The 13,905-nt window shown below is 46.1% G+C and overlaps 2 protein-coding genes across 2 annotated transcripts in view; both read right to left on the bottom strand.

Moving 5' to 3' along the window:
- Positions 1-4,386: 4,386 nt before the first annotated feature.
- PSENEN (presenilin enhancer, gamma-secretase subunit) lies at positions 4,387-8,099 on the bottom strand. Its single transcript, XM_087970882.1, has 3 exons — positions 7,913-8,099; positions 6,111-6,215; positions 4,387-4,761 (listed from the first exon to the last, which is right to left on the bottom strand). The coding sequence occupies exons 1-3, from the start codon at positions 7,971-7,973 to the stop codon at positions 4,622-4,624; spliced, it is 306 nt and encodes a 101-aa protein (XP_087827008.1). The 5' UTR covers positions 7,974-8,099; the 3' UTR covers positions 4,387-4,621.
- A 4,537-nt stretch (positions 8,100-12,636) lies between these two features.
- Positions 12,637-13,905, bottom strand: part of KMT2B (lysine methyltransferase 2B) — a 71,973-nt gene continuing 70,704 nt past the window's right edge. The window contains 1 exon segment of the mRNA XM_087970861.1: positions 12,637-13,572. Within this exon segment, the coding sequence (XP_087826987.1) occupies positions 13,297-13,572 (276 nt within the window). The 3' untranslated portion in view covers positions 12,637-13,296.

The raw sequence follows: 13,905 nt of genomic DNA, 5'->3' as shown, positions 1-13,905 counted from the left end.
GCTGAGTCAACCTTGAGCCTGGTGGGATTCGATCTGCCAAATTGCAGGTGGAGTAGCTTGCAGTACTGCACTCTAACCACTGCACCACCGAGGCTCCTAATGCCAAATAGTGATATCAGACTAATGGCCTACATCAGAAATACCAGCACATCCAGGCAATGTCCAGCTCATAACGTTTTTCCTCACAAAGGGGTGGGAGGGAAGAGGATAAAGCATTAAGCTCTTGTCTAGCAATCAAAAATGTGTCCCTCCCCCCACCCCAATTTAACTTCTGAAACATGGCACAAAAAGCTGCAGAATTTTTGCACAGGCTACAGATTCCTGAAAATCTCGGCATCAGCATAAACGCTCATATCCTGTTCCAGCATTTGTAAAAATCGAGCAGATTCAAAATACCAGGGAAGCTTCTGAGCTCTATGAACTCCAACAGGATTAAAGTACACTCCATTTTGTATAAAGCCGATTTGCTGAGGATTGTTGTGAGGAAATAGTTCAGAGGGGGTATTCAGCACGTTCTGACCAGTTCTGGAGAACCGGTAGCGGAAATTTTGAGTAGTTCGGAGAACCGGCAAATACCGCCTCTGACTGGCCCCGCCATCTATTCTCTGCCTCCCGAGTCCCAGCCGATCGGCTGGGTCTCCTTTTGTTGCTCTGCACAGGAGAACAGAGCTGGAAAGCAGGTCAGTGGGGGTGGGGAGGGAATGGGGATTTTGCAGTATCCTTCCCCTGCTATGCCCACCAAACCATACCACGCCCACTAAGCCACTCCCACAGAGCCGGTAGTAAATTTTTTTGACTCCCACCACTGAAATAGTTGTTTTAAATGACATAGTAGAAAACAGAGCAGGCTAAAAAAAAATGAAAAGGCACCCAAGATTTCAGGGAAATCAGCATCTTAGATCAACGATCTCAGCTTTGTCTCAAGGGTACCCGTTCTATATTAACTTGGTCTCCGGGGATCCTTGTATTTTGCAGAGGTTTCTACAGTCTGTTTGCTTGGACAGATGTGGGACACAGCCCAGGCATGTTGTTTTGCTATTGCCTGAAGCAGATATAATCATCGTTGAATTAACAAAGGATGCCTTGTGCCACCATAAAGATGGCCACATTGTGCTAAAAAGGGTGGCTCCAGTTTTTGAAGCCAGCAAAGCTCTCTGTCCAAGTTCTTACCTCTGTGCACTGGAAAAGCAATACAATCCCCGCAGAGCTTTCACACAAAAACAAAGACATACGCACGCACACACATACCTAGCAAATCTGAAAATTATACGGTGTCTAAAGTTGTGACACAGCTGCATTCATTCTCCTTCTTCCCACAGTTGTTTTCAGCTCCAAAAGTTAAACTCAGATTGTAGCCATTCCTGGACCTGATTTTGCATTTTGCAGAAGCCGCCCGGGTTTTTTTGGACATTTTTATGAACCACTTCATTGGGTAGATTGGAAGAAAGGGAGTGAAAATCAGAGGGTGTCCAGCTCTGTTGCCTTTGGCTTGCCAACATATGTTACGGGTTTAAAAAGGGAGATTTGTGGTGAAACAAGAATGGGAATTTTGTTTGTTTGCAGCTCCCATCTGCCAAATCAAAACTATCTTCCTTTCGATCTTCTTGTGTCATTTGGCTTTACTTAAAACCACCAAAAGCGCACATACCCAAAGGCCGCCATCCAGGGCAAAAAAGTATGAACACTTTGCCAACATGATTTCCGATGTTTGATCCCTTGAACAAGTATGAGCAAGCGAAACCCACAAACCTACGTAAGCCTCTCTGAGGTAATTAGCTGTGGATTTTCCAGTCCCTTCCAATCAGAACTGTAAGGTATCCGCAGCATAATTCTCTACCGCCGTGAGGCAGGGAAGACATGAAAAGCATAGTGAAAGTGGTAAAACAGGCTCAATGTAATTTTTATCAAGCCCACCAAAGATATTATCTGCCCTCTAACTCTTGCCCTCCTGTTACATACAACTACAATCAAAGAGAGCAGTTTGGTGAGGTGGGGAAGAAACTGGCCTAGAAACCAAGAGACTGTGAGTTCTGGGCCTGCCTTGAAGCATGAAAACTAGTTTGGGGCCAAATAGAATAGAATTAACAATAACAGAGTTGGAAGGGACCTTGGAGGTCTTCTAGTCCAACCCCCTGCCTAGGCAGGGAATCCTACACCACTTCAGACAAATGGTTATCCAACCTCTTTTTAAAAACTTCCAGTGTTGGAGCATTCACATAAACATTCACAATGTTTATGGAGATTCTCAGTCATTCCAGATCATGGTTGTCTGAAAAGTGCTTTTTTCAAGAGGCAACTCCGTTTTTACTTGAAGATATTTCGCTTCTCGACCAAGAACATGAACTGAAGAAAGCTTCTTGGATGAGAAGCGAAATGTCTTCAAGGAAAAACAAAGAAAGTCCAGTTGCTTCTTGAAAAAGCACCTGTGGGACAGCTTGGGACTCAGCCCAGCTAACCTCACAGGATTATTGTGGTAGGGAAAATAGGAGAGAGGATATGTTTCACCTCAGAAAGAGATTAAAAAAACAAATCCCACATGCATTTATGCAACCTGCGAAGCATGCATAACCTTATCCCTTGTTAAGACTTTTTTTTAATGGCTCAGCCTATGGTATGAACCCAGGCCTGGTTAATTTATAGTTGAAGATCCAGAAAGTGGGATGATTCAATAATCAATAATTCAATTTTCCAATCATAATCAATTGAGTTATCAATTACATCAATTGTGAGAACACTACGTGGCTTTTTTCCATTCTGGCGCCTTCCAAAGAGGCCAGCTTTCAATTCCTACAATCCTTATTAGCCAGCACGGAAACGGAGCTCTACTCAGTGAGATGATATATAGGTAGGCCTCAATTTATGACCACAGCTGAGCCCAACCAACATTTCTCTTGCTAAGTGAGGCAGTTAAGTGAGTTTTGCCCCATTTTACAACTTTTCTTGCCATTGTTGATAAGTGAATTGCTGCAGTTGTTAAGTGAGCAACACGGTTGTTACTTCCGCGTTGACTTTGCTTGTCAGATCACAAAAGCCGATCACATGATTGTGGGACACTGCAACCATCATAAATATGAGCCAGTTGCCCAAATTTTGATCACATGACCACGAGGATGCTGCCACGGTCATAGTGTGAAAAGCGATATAAGTCACTTTTTACCAGTGCCTTTGTAACTTTGAACAGTCACTAAAACTAATGGTTGTAAGCTGAGGACTAGCTGTATTGATAAATATTTCACTTTAGAAAAAAAGAAAAGAATCATGGACCATAGTAGTTCAGAAAGCAAACTCTCAATTAAGAAGAAAGAACAAACTGAACCTAACTGAATATTATAAGATATGGGAATTATTCTATCGATGGTTAGAGAAGAAAAATGGAAGTTAGAAATAAAAGGAGACTAGTGAATTATGGAAAATAGGTTAAAGATAGAGATGCAAACAATATGATGATGGTAATTGATAGGACTGTAATCGATATACTATGTTTAATATCACTATATTTATACTAGAAGTTATGTTAAGAGGGCGGAATGGAAAAGTTTTATTATATACAATATTATGATTAAGATTAGAAAGTTAATATCAAAGCAATATATATTGTTGTAAATTTTGATGGTTATTGCACAGAGATATTTGTAACCAGACAACACACTGTTTAATGGAAGATGGAATGTTTATACAAAAAAAAAATTAAAATTTAAAAAGAAAGCAAACTCTTCAAGGCTCGGTCCATTTGGAACCATTCAGCATTGGTCCGAGCTCTATGGATCCGATAAGTTGAGGGCCACTCCGTGATAAAGAATGGCCATGGTCAAGAACAGGGGTGTCAAAGTGGTTGTCGGGTTCCAAAGGATGCCCTAATTAATTCATGAGCCTCGAGCCAACTTTCAAAAGAAATCCAATTATTTATTAGGAGCAACATGTTGGCATTTTTCCCAAGTGCAGTCGGCTCTGCCCTACGTAATTTACTGCTCACCTATGACCCTGTTTCCCCACTCCTCCCAGGGTGTGTCATAAACCACATTCTCCAACAAGGGCTGGGCTTGGTAACTTGAGACATGTGGAATGTGCTTCTGGTCATAGCAACCAAACTGCTCTATCAGATCTCACCCCCCCCCTCCTTCTTATGGCAATTCGAGAGCAAGCCAGGGATGCTTTACGAGTTGACACTGGTGGCTCTCGGGCTGGATGCCTCACGCACAGGCCACACCCACCCCAGCTCCGTGAATGAGGAAAACGTGACGGCAACGTGACGCGGCGAGTTTGACACCCGTGGTCAAGATGAAACACGATTCACACGCGAACCCAGACACCCGTTTTGAACAAGAGGCTACAGCCCACCACCACCCATCACTTTCTCACAATACCAGCACGCTGGAGGCCAACAGGAAGAGACCATCCTATCTTTATTGATCACCTCTTGTAGTCAAGGAGAGCCGGAGTGGATGATCCTGGAGACCATAGAGAAGAGATGGCCCCCGCCATAGTTTACCACAGTAGAATCCCAACCTGGATGCCATGAAAAGGAGATCTGAGGAAAAAATTAGCCAGGGAGGCTATTCAAGGAGTCCGACAGTAAAATGGTATAAAAGTCCATGTTGAGGACCTTAAGGAAGAAGGTGCATCAGGGGATGCCCAAAGGAATGGTGAAGGAAAGATAGTCGCCAAGTTCACCCCACTCGGCCCGGCGTGCCTGGAAGATGCAGGTCCACGTTGTGAGCACAATCACCCAGAAAAGGAGACCTAAGGCTGACCGCTGGACATCTGTGAAGAGGTAGAAAGAAATGACCAGAAAATAATAAACCATTTCTTTTCTTTTTTTCCTCCAATAATAAAACATTTCTTATCTCCCATCCCAGCATCTCATCAAGAACTGAGTTCCAGTCAGGGCTGTTGTCTTAGGACAGGGGTGTCAAACTTGATTTTATTGAGGGCCGCATCAGGGTTGTGTTTGACCTTGGGGGGGGGGACAGGGGGGGCAAGGCCAAGATGGGAGTAGCCGCCTTGATGTCACTCGTGTCCGGGACACCTGTGTGGCCAAGTGCCAAGGCAGGATTTCCCTCAGACCCTCCCTCCCTCCCTTCCCTCTTCATTCTCCTTTCTTTTTCCTTCCTCTCTTTCTTTTCTTGCTCTCTTCCCGTTTCCTTCTCTTTTTCTTTTCCTCTTTCCTTTTCTCCTTTCCTGTCCCTTCTTGGATGCTCAAATGCAAAAGAGAAAACATTTCTCCTTTCATTTTGTATTGCTTTCAGTTTGTTTTGTTAGCCTTCTGCCAGCGAAAACGGAGCTTGGGAGGGCAGTGTGTCCCCCCTCCCCCCAGGCCCTGTTTTCAGCCACAACATCCTCCGGCCAGGAAAAACAGCTCGGGGGAGCCACATGCGGTCTTCCTGAGCTCTGTTTTTGCTGGTACAGGCATTGTGGGCCGGTCCTTTGCTGTTTCGAAAGTGGCCATGTGGGCCCGATCTAAGCACCCTGTGGGCTGCATCTGCCCCCCCTGGCCTTGAGTTTGACACCCTTGTCTTAGGACATACTGTACACACTAGAACCATGATGGTGAAACTATGGCACACGTGCCACAGGTGGCACGCAGCGCCATTTGTGTTGGCACGCGAGCTGCAGGCAAAATTACCTCACTGCGTATGTGTGCGCCTCACAGCTGATTTTTGGCCGGTTTGAGGCCTTTTTCAGCCTCCCAAAGGCTTGAGGAAGGCTTCTGCAGGCTTCTACAAGCTTTGTAGGCTGAAATCTAGCCCCATTTCATCACTTCCGGTATTTTCAGAAAAACAGGAAGTCATGAAACGGGGCTAGATTTCAGCCTACAAAGCTTGTAGAAGCCTGCAGAAGCCTTCCTCAAGCCTTTGGGAGGCCGAAAAAGGCCTCAAACCGGCCAAAAATCAGCTCTGAGGCGCAGTGCAGGTAAGGGGCGGCGGGGGTGGGAGGTGGGGTGGGATTGCGCGCGCATATGTAGGGAGTGTGGGGGTGTGCGCGCATTGCTTTCTGGGTACTGGCATGCGAGCACGAGCGTATAAGCACCATTTTTGGCACAGGAGCCCAAAAAGGTTAGCCACCACTGCACTAGAATACCCTCCTGCTCCCGTCTCCCCCAGGAAACTCACAGCGCTTGATCTGAAGCTGCTCAGTGTATGCGGGTGCAAAAAAGGCCTCTCGGAAAAACCAGATAACGTTCACCAGCCACAGGAAAGGGAGCAGAGCAAAGCCACCTAAAGAGATGGGAGAAAGACATTATCTACCACCCTATTTTCTTCAAGGGATGGTGCAGGGGAAAAAAAGAGATTTTTCACAAGGGCTTCATGAACGGAAAAGTGCATTTGCCCTACTTGGTTTTCCTCTTCACAAACTCCATTTCAGAAAGTAATGTCTGTCTGAATCACAGTCCCTTTCTTTCCAGTGGATTATATTTTCAGATGCTTGCGTTCCTTAACCCCCAAAGTCCAGGTTTGTTCTCCCCAACCATGTCTCTGCCCATTCGACAATTTTCATCACTACAACGTGTAGTGATAGATGAGGATAAAAGATGAGAACAGAGCCAGAACGAGTAACCAAGTTGCAACCAACTGTGAGGAGTCTGCACATGGATGTCCATGGCATAAGCCTTTTTAAGACTCCTGGACACCTAAGGATGAAATTGATTGCAACTTTCTTCTTGCTATATTCCATTTTAATGTGTTGTTTATCCACTGCCCCAAAATTGAGAGTGAATGAGGAAACCTTGCAAGTTTGGTTACAGGCGCTAAGATGCTGAGCTAGAAAACAGGAAATCCTAAATTCCAGTGCTAATTTGGGAATGACTACCCATTGAGGGGCTTTGAGACAGTTTCTTTCAGCCCATCCTACCTCACAGGATTGTTGTTACAGGGAAAATAGGAGGCAGGATCATTAACAACATAATCTGAATGGAATTGATCAGATATGAAGAGCAGGATAACAATCTCATAAGCAACCAGTCAAAATTTAACAGGTTTGTTTCCCTACCTGGAAGCTATGTATACATTATATTGTGACTGGCTGTAAGCTGAGGGCGTATATGGGTCCAGTATCTGATTTTTTAAAAATTATAAACAATGCTATACTTCAATGGTTAGATGGCCTAGACATTGATATTTGAACATAGATCAATTTTTTTGACATTTATATTTTATTGGATTCCACTAATCTAGTTGAATTGCTAGTTCATGTATGAGATGCCATATGCTAAATAATAGGCTAACCTGTTCAATCCCTGCAGTCAAACAGTAAATTATATTTTAGAGCAATGTTTATCAAACTGGGCAGCTTTAAGATGTATGGACTTCAACACCCAGAATCCCCCAGTCAGGCACGGTGAATATATTTTCCTTTAGCTAGCCCAGTGTTTTTCAAACTCTCAACACCCAGAATCCCCCAGTCTAACCCTAAACCAGCCAGCCATGGTGATTGTATTTTCCTTTAGTTAACTCATTGTATTTCAAACTCAGCCACTTAAAGCAACCTGGACTTCAACTCCCAGAATCCCCCAGTCAGCCATACTGATTTATTTTCCTTGAGCTAGCCCAGGGTTTTCCAAAGTGGTCTTTAAAGCAGCCTGGACTTCAACTTCCAGAATCCCCCTGCCAGCCAAGGTGAATGTATTTTCCTTGAGTTAACCCAGTGTATTTCAAACTCAGCCACTTAAAGCGACCTGGACTTCAACTCCCAGAATCCCCCCAACCTCTTAAGGTTACTGACCCACTTCCCTTGAGCCCCCTCCCTATTGACCCCTTGTTTTAAAAAAAGACCGAGTCTTATTCCCCCCCCACGGCGCCCTGCAGAGACCGAGGGCTGCATTGAGGGGGTTGTGGGGGGGGGTCCCCCGACGCCGCTCCTCCACGCCCCCCCACCCCCCAATCGGGCTGCGCTGGACCCGCCGGCCGCGGCTCACCCAGGTAGTATTTCCGGCAGAGGTTCAGCTTCTCTTCGTTGGAGACGCGCTCCAGGTTCATGGTGCCCACGGCTGGCGGCCCCTCCCAGCCCCGCCGCAGGAAGAAAGGAAGCCCCCGCGCTGAAAGACTGACCGAGCGGGGCTCGAGCGGACCCGGCCAGCCAGCCTCGCCTCGCTCTTCCGAAAGAGCCTCCCGCTCTCCCTTCCCGCCGCAGCTGCTTCCTGGCCGAAAGCCCCGCCGCACCCTCCCTTCGCTCCCCCCCGCCGCCGCCGCCGCCGCCGCCAGGAACTCTGGGAGTTGTAGTCCGCCAGCTGCTGGGAAGTGCCAAGAGAGCGGAGGCCAGGGAAAGCGGGCACCTCTGATGGGTGGGGGTGGGGGGTGTTGTAAGGCTGGGTCTTCGGATGGAAATGTCTTTGAATAGTAGCAGCTCGGGGTGGTACATGATTAACAAGAGGTGGGAAGGGATCTTGGAGGCCATCTAGTCCAACCCCCAGCCTTCCACTCCCAGAATTCCCCGAGCCAGCAATTGGATCGGTGTTAAGAAGTCCAAACCACTCCAAAGTTATCTTGTAAGCGATTGACAAATCAAATAATAAATAAAATAAAATAAATAAATAAAATAAAATAAATAAATAAAATAAATGATAGATAGATAGATAGATAGATAGATAGATAGATAGATAGATAGATAGTGGTTTTATTGGTTTGAGCTCCGAGCTGGGCGATTCGGGTTGCAAAACATTCTTTCGTCCCCATTCTGAAGTCGCCTCTTCTGGGTTGGCACAAACGTGTGGGAGCCATGGCCCGCAGTCTCCCGCCCGGGCAAAAGCCCAACCCAGGTGAAAACCAGGTGAAAAGGAACAAAGCAGTCCCCACAGTTAGGAATGGATCGGCGGAAGCGTGTTTTGCAGATAGAGGCGTCCCAAAGGTGCTTTTTCAAGAGGCCATAATAGACGTCAATAGAGGCGCTCTCTCTCTTATGTATGGTCTCTAAACTAACATTGTCTTGCAGGTCGCTTTGGACTACAAGTCCTTTTCTGTGGTTAGTTTTTTTAAAAAACTAATTGTGGTTTATATAGGACTTGTAGTGCGAAGTCGCCGAGGAGAATGGGGCATCCGGTTGTCTTCTCTGGCTCGAAGAAAGCAACGAAGCCAATCCAGATAACAGATAATCAGAGTTGGAAGGGACCTTATAGGTCATCTAGTCCAACCCCCCCCCCCCCGCCCAAGCGAGAGATCCTACACCATTTCTGACAGACGGGAGTCCAATCTCTTCTTGAAAGTCTCAAGTGATGGCGCTCCCACAACTTCCGAGGGCAACTTCTGCTCCATGGGTTGATTGTTCTCACTGTCAGAAAGTTTCTCCTTATTTCCGAATGATATACAAGGCGTAGCAATCTGCAAGCTCAAATAAACTACTAACAATTGCTCTAGGTCACAATTAGGCAAAAGCAAATCCAACAAATAAAAAAACAACAAGAAGACTGTAATTGGAATGTCCTAGATATTATTGTTATTGTTGTTGTTCCGGATCCACCACAAGTCCTCTGCGTTTCTACCACTTTGCAAAGTCCAGTTTTTGAAATCACGCCCACCCCGCCGCATGCTGGGATTGTATTTCTCGTCGGAGAAGAGGATGCCGGTAGTTGTAGTTCTTTTTAAAAGGGAGTCACGAGCGAAACTATGTCTCTTTTTTTTCGCCTCTCTTTTCTCTGTGTGCGGCCCGCATCGGTGTTTTAAAGCAATGTTTATCAAACTGAGCGATGTTTTTTAAACGATATGTGGACTTCAATGATTCGCCAGCCAGTAGGACTCTGGGGAATTGAAGTGCACACCTCTTAAAAGTTGCCTAATTTGAAAACAAACTGGATGCTAAAGTGTATAAAGAACGGTTGCAGGAATTGGGTATGTCAGGTTCAATGAAAAGAAGGACCAGGGGGGTGACATGACAGCCGTGTTCCAACATCTCAGGAGCTGCCACAAAGAAGAGGGAGTCAAGCTGTTTGCCAAAGCACCTGAGGCAGGACAAGAAGCCATGGGTGGAGACAAGGAATCAAGGAGAGAAGCAACCTAGAATTAAAGAAGAAATTTCCTGACAGAACAATTAATCAGTGGAACAACTTGCCTCCAGAAGTTGTGGATGAGAAGAGAGTGCTGCACTTGTGTGGAATGGTATACTAGGGGGTTGGATTAGAAGATCTCCAAGTTCCCTTCCAATTCTATTCTGACCAGATGCTACATACCTAACCATGGGAATTTATAATCCTGGTAAATACATGCCAGTTGCCAAGTGCTCGGATTTTGATCATGTGACTCCGAGGTTGCTATGGTGGCCCTAAGTGCAAGAACAGATCCTAAACAGAGGTGGTATTCAGCAGGTTCTGACCAGTTCTGGAAAACTAGTAGTGAGAGTTGGGGGGGGGGGGGGGGGGGGGGGGGGGGGGGGGGGGGGGGGGGGGGGGGGGGGGGGGGGGGGGGGGGGGGGGGGGGGGGGGGGGGGGGGGGGGGGGGGGGGGGGGGGGGGGGGGGGGGGGGGGGGGGGGGGGGGGGGGGGGGGGGGGGGGGGGGGGGGGGGGGGGGGGGGGGGGGGGGGAAAAAAAAAATTTTTTTTTTTTTTTTGAGTAGTTTGGAATATCACCTCTGACTGGCTCCCATTGAGTCCCAGCTGATTGGCTGGCTCTTTTGTTGCCCTGCACAGGAGAACGGAGCTGGAAAGCAGGATAGTGGGGTGGGGAGGGAATGGGCTTTTGCAGTAACCTTCCCCCAGATGTGGGGAGGGAATAGAGATTTTACAGTATCCTTCCCCTGCCACTCCCACCAAGCCATGCCCACAGAACCAGCAGTAAAAAAAAATTAATCCCACCACTGATCCTAGACCATTTTTTTTAAGCAGGGGGTTGAACCAACTGTTATTCTGTTAGAGCTCCAAATTGCAAAACAATTTAGGTATGTAATTTCATCTAATGAAGGTAAAATCACCACTTATTATATCTCTGCAGTTTTTGTGACCCCCTGTGGAAGGAATTTGTCACGAGTGTCTGCAAGAGTCCAAATGCTGACCTTTGCAACGACACTTCGCAAATGCTGCAGTGTCTTTTGAGGGCAACATCAGTCACAACTTGGGTACTACTGCTTGTGTGATGTTGCTGAGTGTGCATGTGGTTGTTGCACTTGGCATGGCTGTGGAAGCTGCTGTTTTGCAATTGTGTTCTTTCCAGGTTGTTTTCCCCCCCAACCTCCCTATCTGTGCCTTGTCTCTGCTACTTCTGAATAACATGCCTTAACCTTTGACTCCAAATGTAATCAAGAAAGCAGTGCCAGTTGTGATGAGTTTTATCCTTGCAACACATTCAGAATTTGTGAAAGATGGAGTACATCAGGTGTGACCAACCTGGGCAACTTTTTAAGATTGGTGGACTTCTACTCCCTGAATTCCCCAGCCAGATACTAGAGAGGATATGCACCTAGTATTCCCAAGTAATGTAGAAATGCCAGCCCAGTTGTACATAAATGTTTGGAAGTACAACTCCATGTGGCTGAGTTTGTATGGCTTGTAAGGTCTGAATTCTTCAAAATCCTGGCTCATTGAGATGAGGGTTTTGTTTTTAGGGGAAACAACCTACAGAAGCCAATTCATACATGGTGTCAGCCTTCAAGAATCCTTCTGCTTATCTTTCCAGCTGCCATAGAAAGGGTGGGGGGAGGGAAGGTTGATTGGACCTCGTGTGTGGGAGGAAGAGTGCTGGAGGCTTGAGATGGTGAAATGTAAAACTTGGGAAAACTTTCTTGACTATGCTTACTTGCTTACTGTGCAGCTGTAGCCTCTTATCTATTCAGGCCAAGGTCAACCGTCTTGGCATACCAGATGTCTGAAACACCACCTGAATATGCCCCACGTGACATACATATCTCAGATTGGATGGCCAGTTTGAACTATTGGGGGTGGGGATATTGGCATAACTTTGTGTATGTGATTTTCCAGCCTGTTGTCTCAGACCTTGTATTCTTCTGATGCTCCCATATCAATTTTCAATAAAAGTCCTTTTCTCTAAAACAATGGAGTCTAAGGTTTTCTTTCTTGGATTTTGAATGGAGCCTTGTCTGACATTATACAAGATCTCCATTCAAAATCCAAGAAAGAAAACCTTAGACTAATGCCCATCGGACAGCAAACACATGGCTTGTCTGGTCAGCTGCATTTAGTGGAAGGAAGCCAGTAAGCGCTTTCAGGCAATAAGTTGAGAAAAATCTTACTTGAGAAAAATCAGTAGGTAATCCTTGACTTACAACTGAGCTCTTCTTCTGCAGTCACATGACAGCATCCTGGGCACTCCGCAATCAGCCCGTATTTACAGCATAGCCTTTGCAGCGTCCCACAGTTATGTGACCATAGTCTAAAATGTTTTTGCCACAAACTGGTGTTTACTTCTGGTTTCTGACAAAAAACACCTTATAGTGAACAATAGGTTTGCTTAATGACCATAGCAAAAAAAAGGTTGTAAAATTGTGCATGGTCACACTCTAACATAATTTACAACAGTCACTGCAAACAACAGGTTCAATTCTAGTCGCAAGTTGTGTATTCTCAATTCTGTTATAACCAAGGAAAGTTCATTAAATCACAGAAGTACAACTGTCCCTTTCCAGAGAGGTTTTGTTCTGCATTCACACGTTCTCCTTCATCCTGAAATTTAAAGCAACTGAAGACATGAGGGACACCATCTTGTGTCAAAATTGCTTTTTATTTAAAATTATACCAACAAGAATCCAACCCTTTCCCGTCTGAGTTGACTGAGCATCTTAAATAAAAAAGTGCATAGAAAATAAACAGGTTTAGAAATTTGTACAACTATTTACATCCTCCTGGGTTTGATGTATTTTTTTTCTTCTTCTTTAAAACAGAGGATCATCTCGGAGGAAGGAAGAAAAACCACAAAATTTAAAAGTACAAAATGAAAGATTGTTCTCGCCCCACAGGATTGGGGAGGTGTGGAGGGGGGAGAAGTGGAGGAAGAGAAAGAGGTCTATGAAGCAGAAGGGGGACACAAATAAAAGGTGATTCTTCCTGCATTTTTGCCCTGGATCTCTGCGTCTCATAATTTCAAGCCACAAAAAAATAAAAAATAAAAGACCGAGCTGCCGCTAAGAGCTTTCCCTCATCACCCACCACACGGGCATCCCTGATGCTCTTTGGAGATGATTGAGGCCCTTGGAGTCACATGCTTCAAGGAATTAAAGGGATGAGTCAGCAATGCAGCAGCCCGCCAAAAAGTTATGCCATGATTAAGCTCCCCCTTCCATCCACTTGGCCCGGCCACCCGCTGACACCGGAAAGAGGCTGGGCAAGCGTATGGATCTGGAAAGCCAGGTGAGGGACCAGTCTTTAATTGAGGAAACGACGGCAGCGTTTGGCTCCGCAATTGCAAGGGAGTTTGCTGCCAGCGTCTTCGAAGGGGAACTTGTAGTCGTAGGTGAGTTCTTCGCCCCGGAAGATCCGGCGCAGGGCGAAAATGACAATATGCTTCTGGCCTTCGACATGGATCACGCGGGAGTAGCAGTTGGGCTCGCAGGAGTGGTTGATGAAGCGGGCAGCGTTGCCGTGCATTGTGGCATCCACCACATCGAAGTCATCAATGCGGAACATGTAGCATCCAATGCCCTGCAAGGAAGGAAAGGAGAGTTAAAGAGGGGGGCCCCCCCGTGGAGGATCCATAGGGCTCAGGGTTTTGTGTTGTTGGATTCTTGGTTGTGGAGAATTTGGGGCCCTAGTCCTTGTGAAGGAGGAGAAAAGTTGGAAATGAGTTCCGTCCAAGGGACAGAAAGTTTGAATGGGGAACCACAAGCTTGCAATGATGAGGTTTACAGAACTTGATAATGCGGGAAGAGAAGTGTGCTCAGAGAACATCAAGAACCCAACAAAATAAAAGGAGAACAAGTTGACATCATGTATGTGGAGATTCTCAGTCATCCAGATCATGGTTGTCCCAAAGGT

The sequence above is a fragment of the Notechis scutatus genome, chromosome 8, assembly GCF_049901735.1.
Source record: "Notechis scutatus isolate UNSWTSFEM ecotype Mainland chromosome 8, rNotScu1.2, whole genome shotgun sequence".
NCBI classification, from domain to species: domain Eukaryota; kingdom Metazoa; phylum Chordata; class Lepidosauria; order Squamata; family Elapidae; genus Notechis; species Notechis scutatus.
Note: the sequence above shows the minus strand (reverse complement) of the source record. Positions and strands in the feature narration are given on the sequence as shown.

Excerpts from the sequence above, each read along its gene's own strand:
- PSENEN (XM_087970882.1), bottom strand. The coding sequence starts at position 7,973 with ATGAACCTGGAGCGCGTCTCCAACGAAGAGAAGCTGAACCTCTGCCGG. Across the intron at positions 6,216-7,912 it reads CTGCCGGAAATACTACCTGG|GTGGCTTTGCTCTGCTCCCT; the intron begins GTGAGCCGCGGC and ends CCATCTCTTTAG. Across the intron at positions 4,762-6,110 it reads GCAGCTTCAGATCAAGCGCT|ATGTCCAGCGGTCAGCCTTA; the intron begins GTGAGTTTCCTG and ends ACCTCTTCACAG.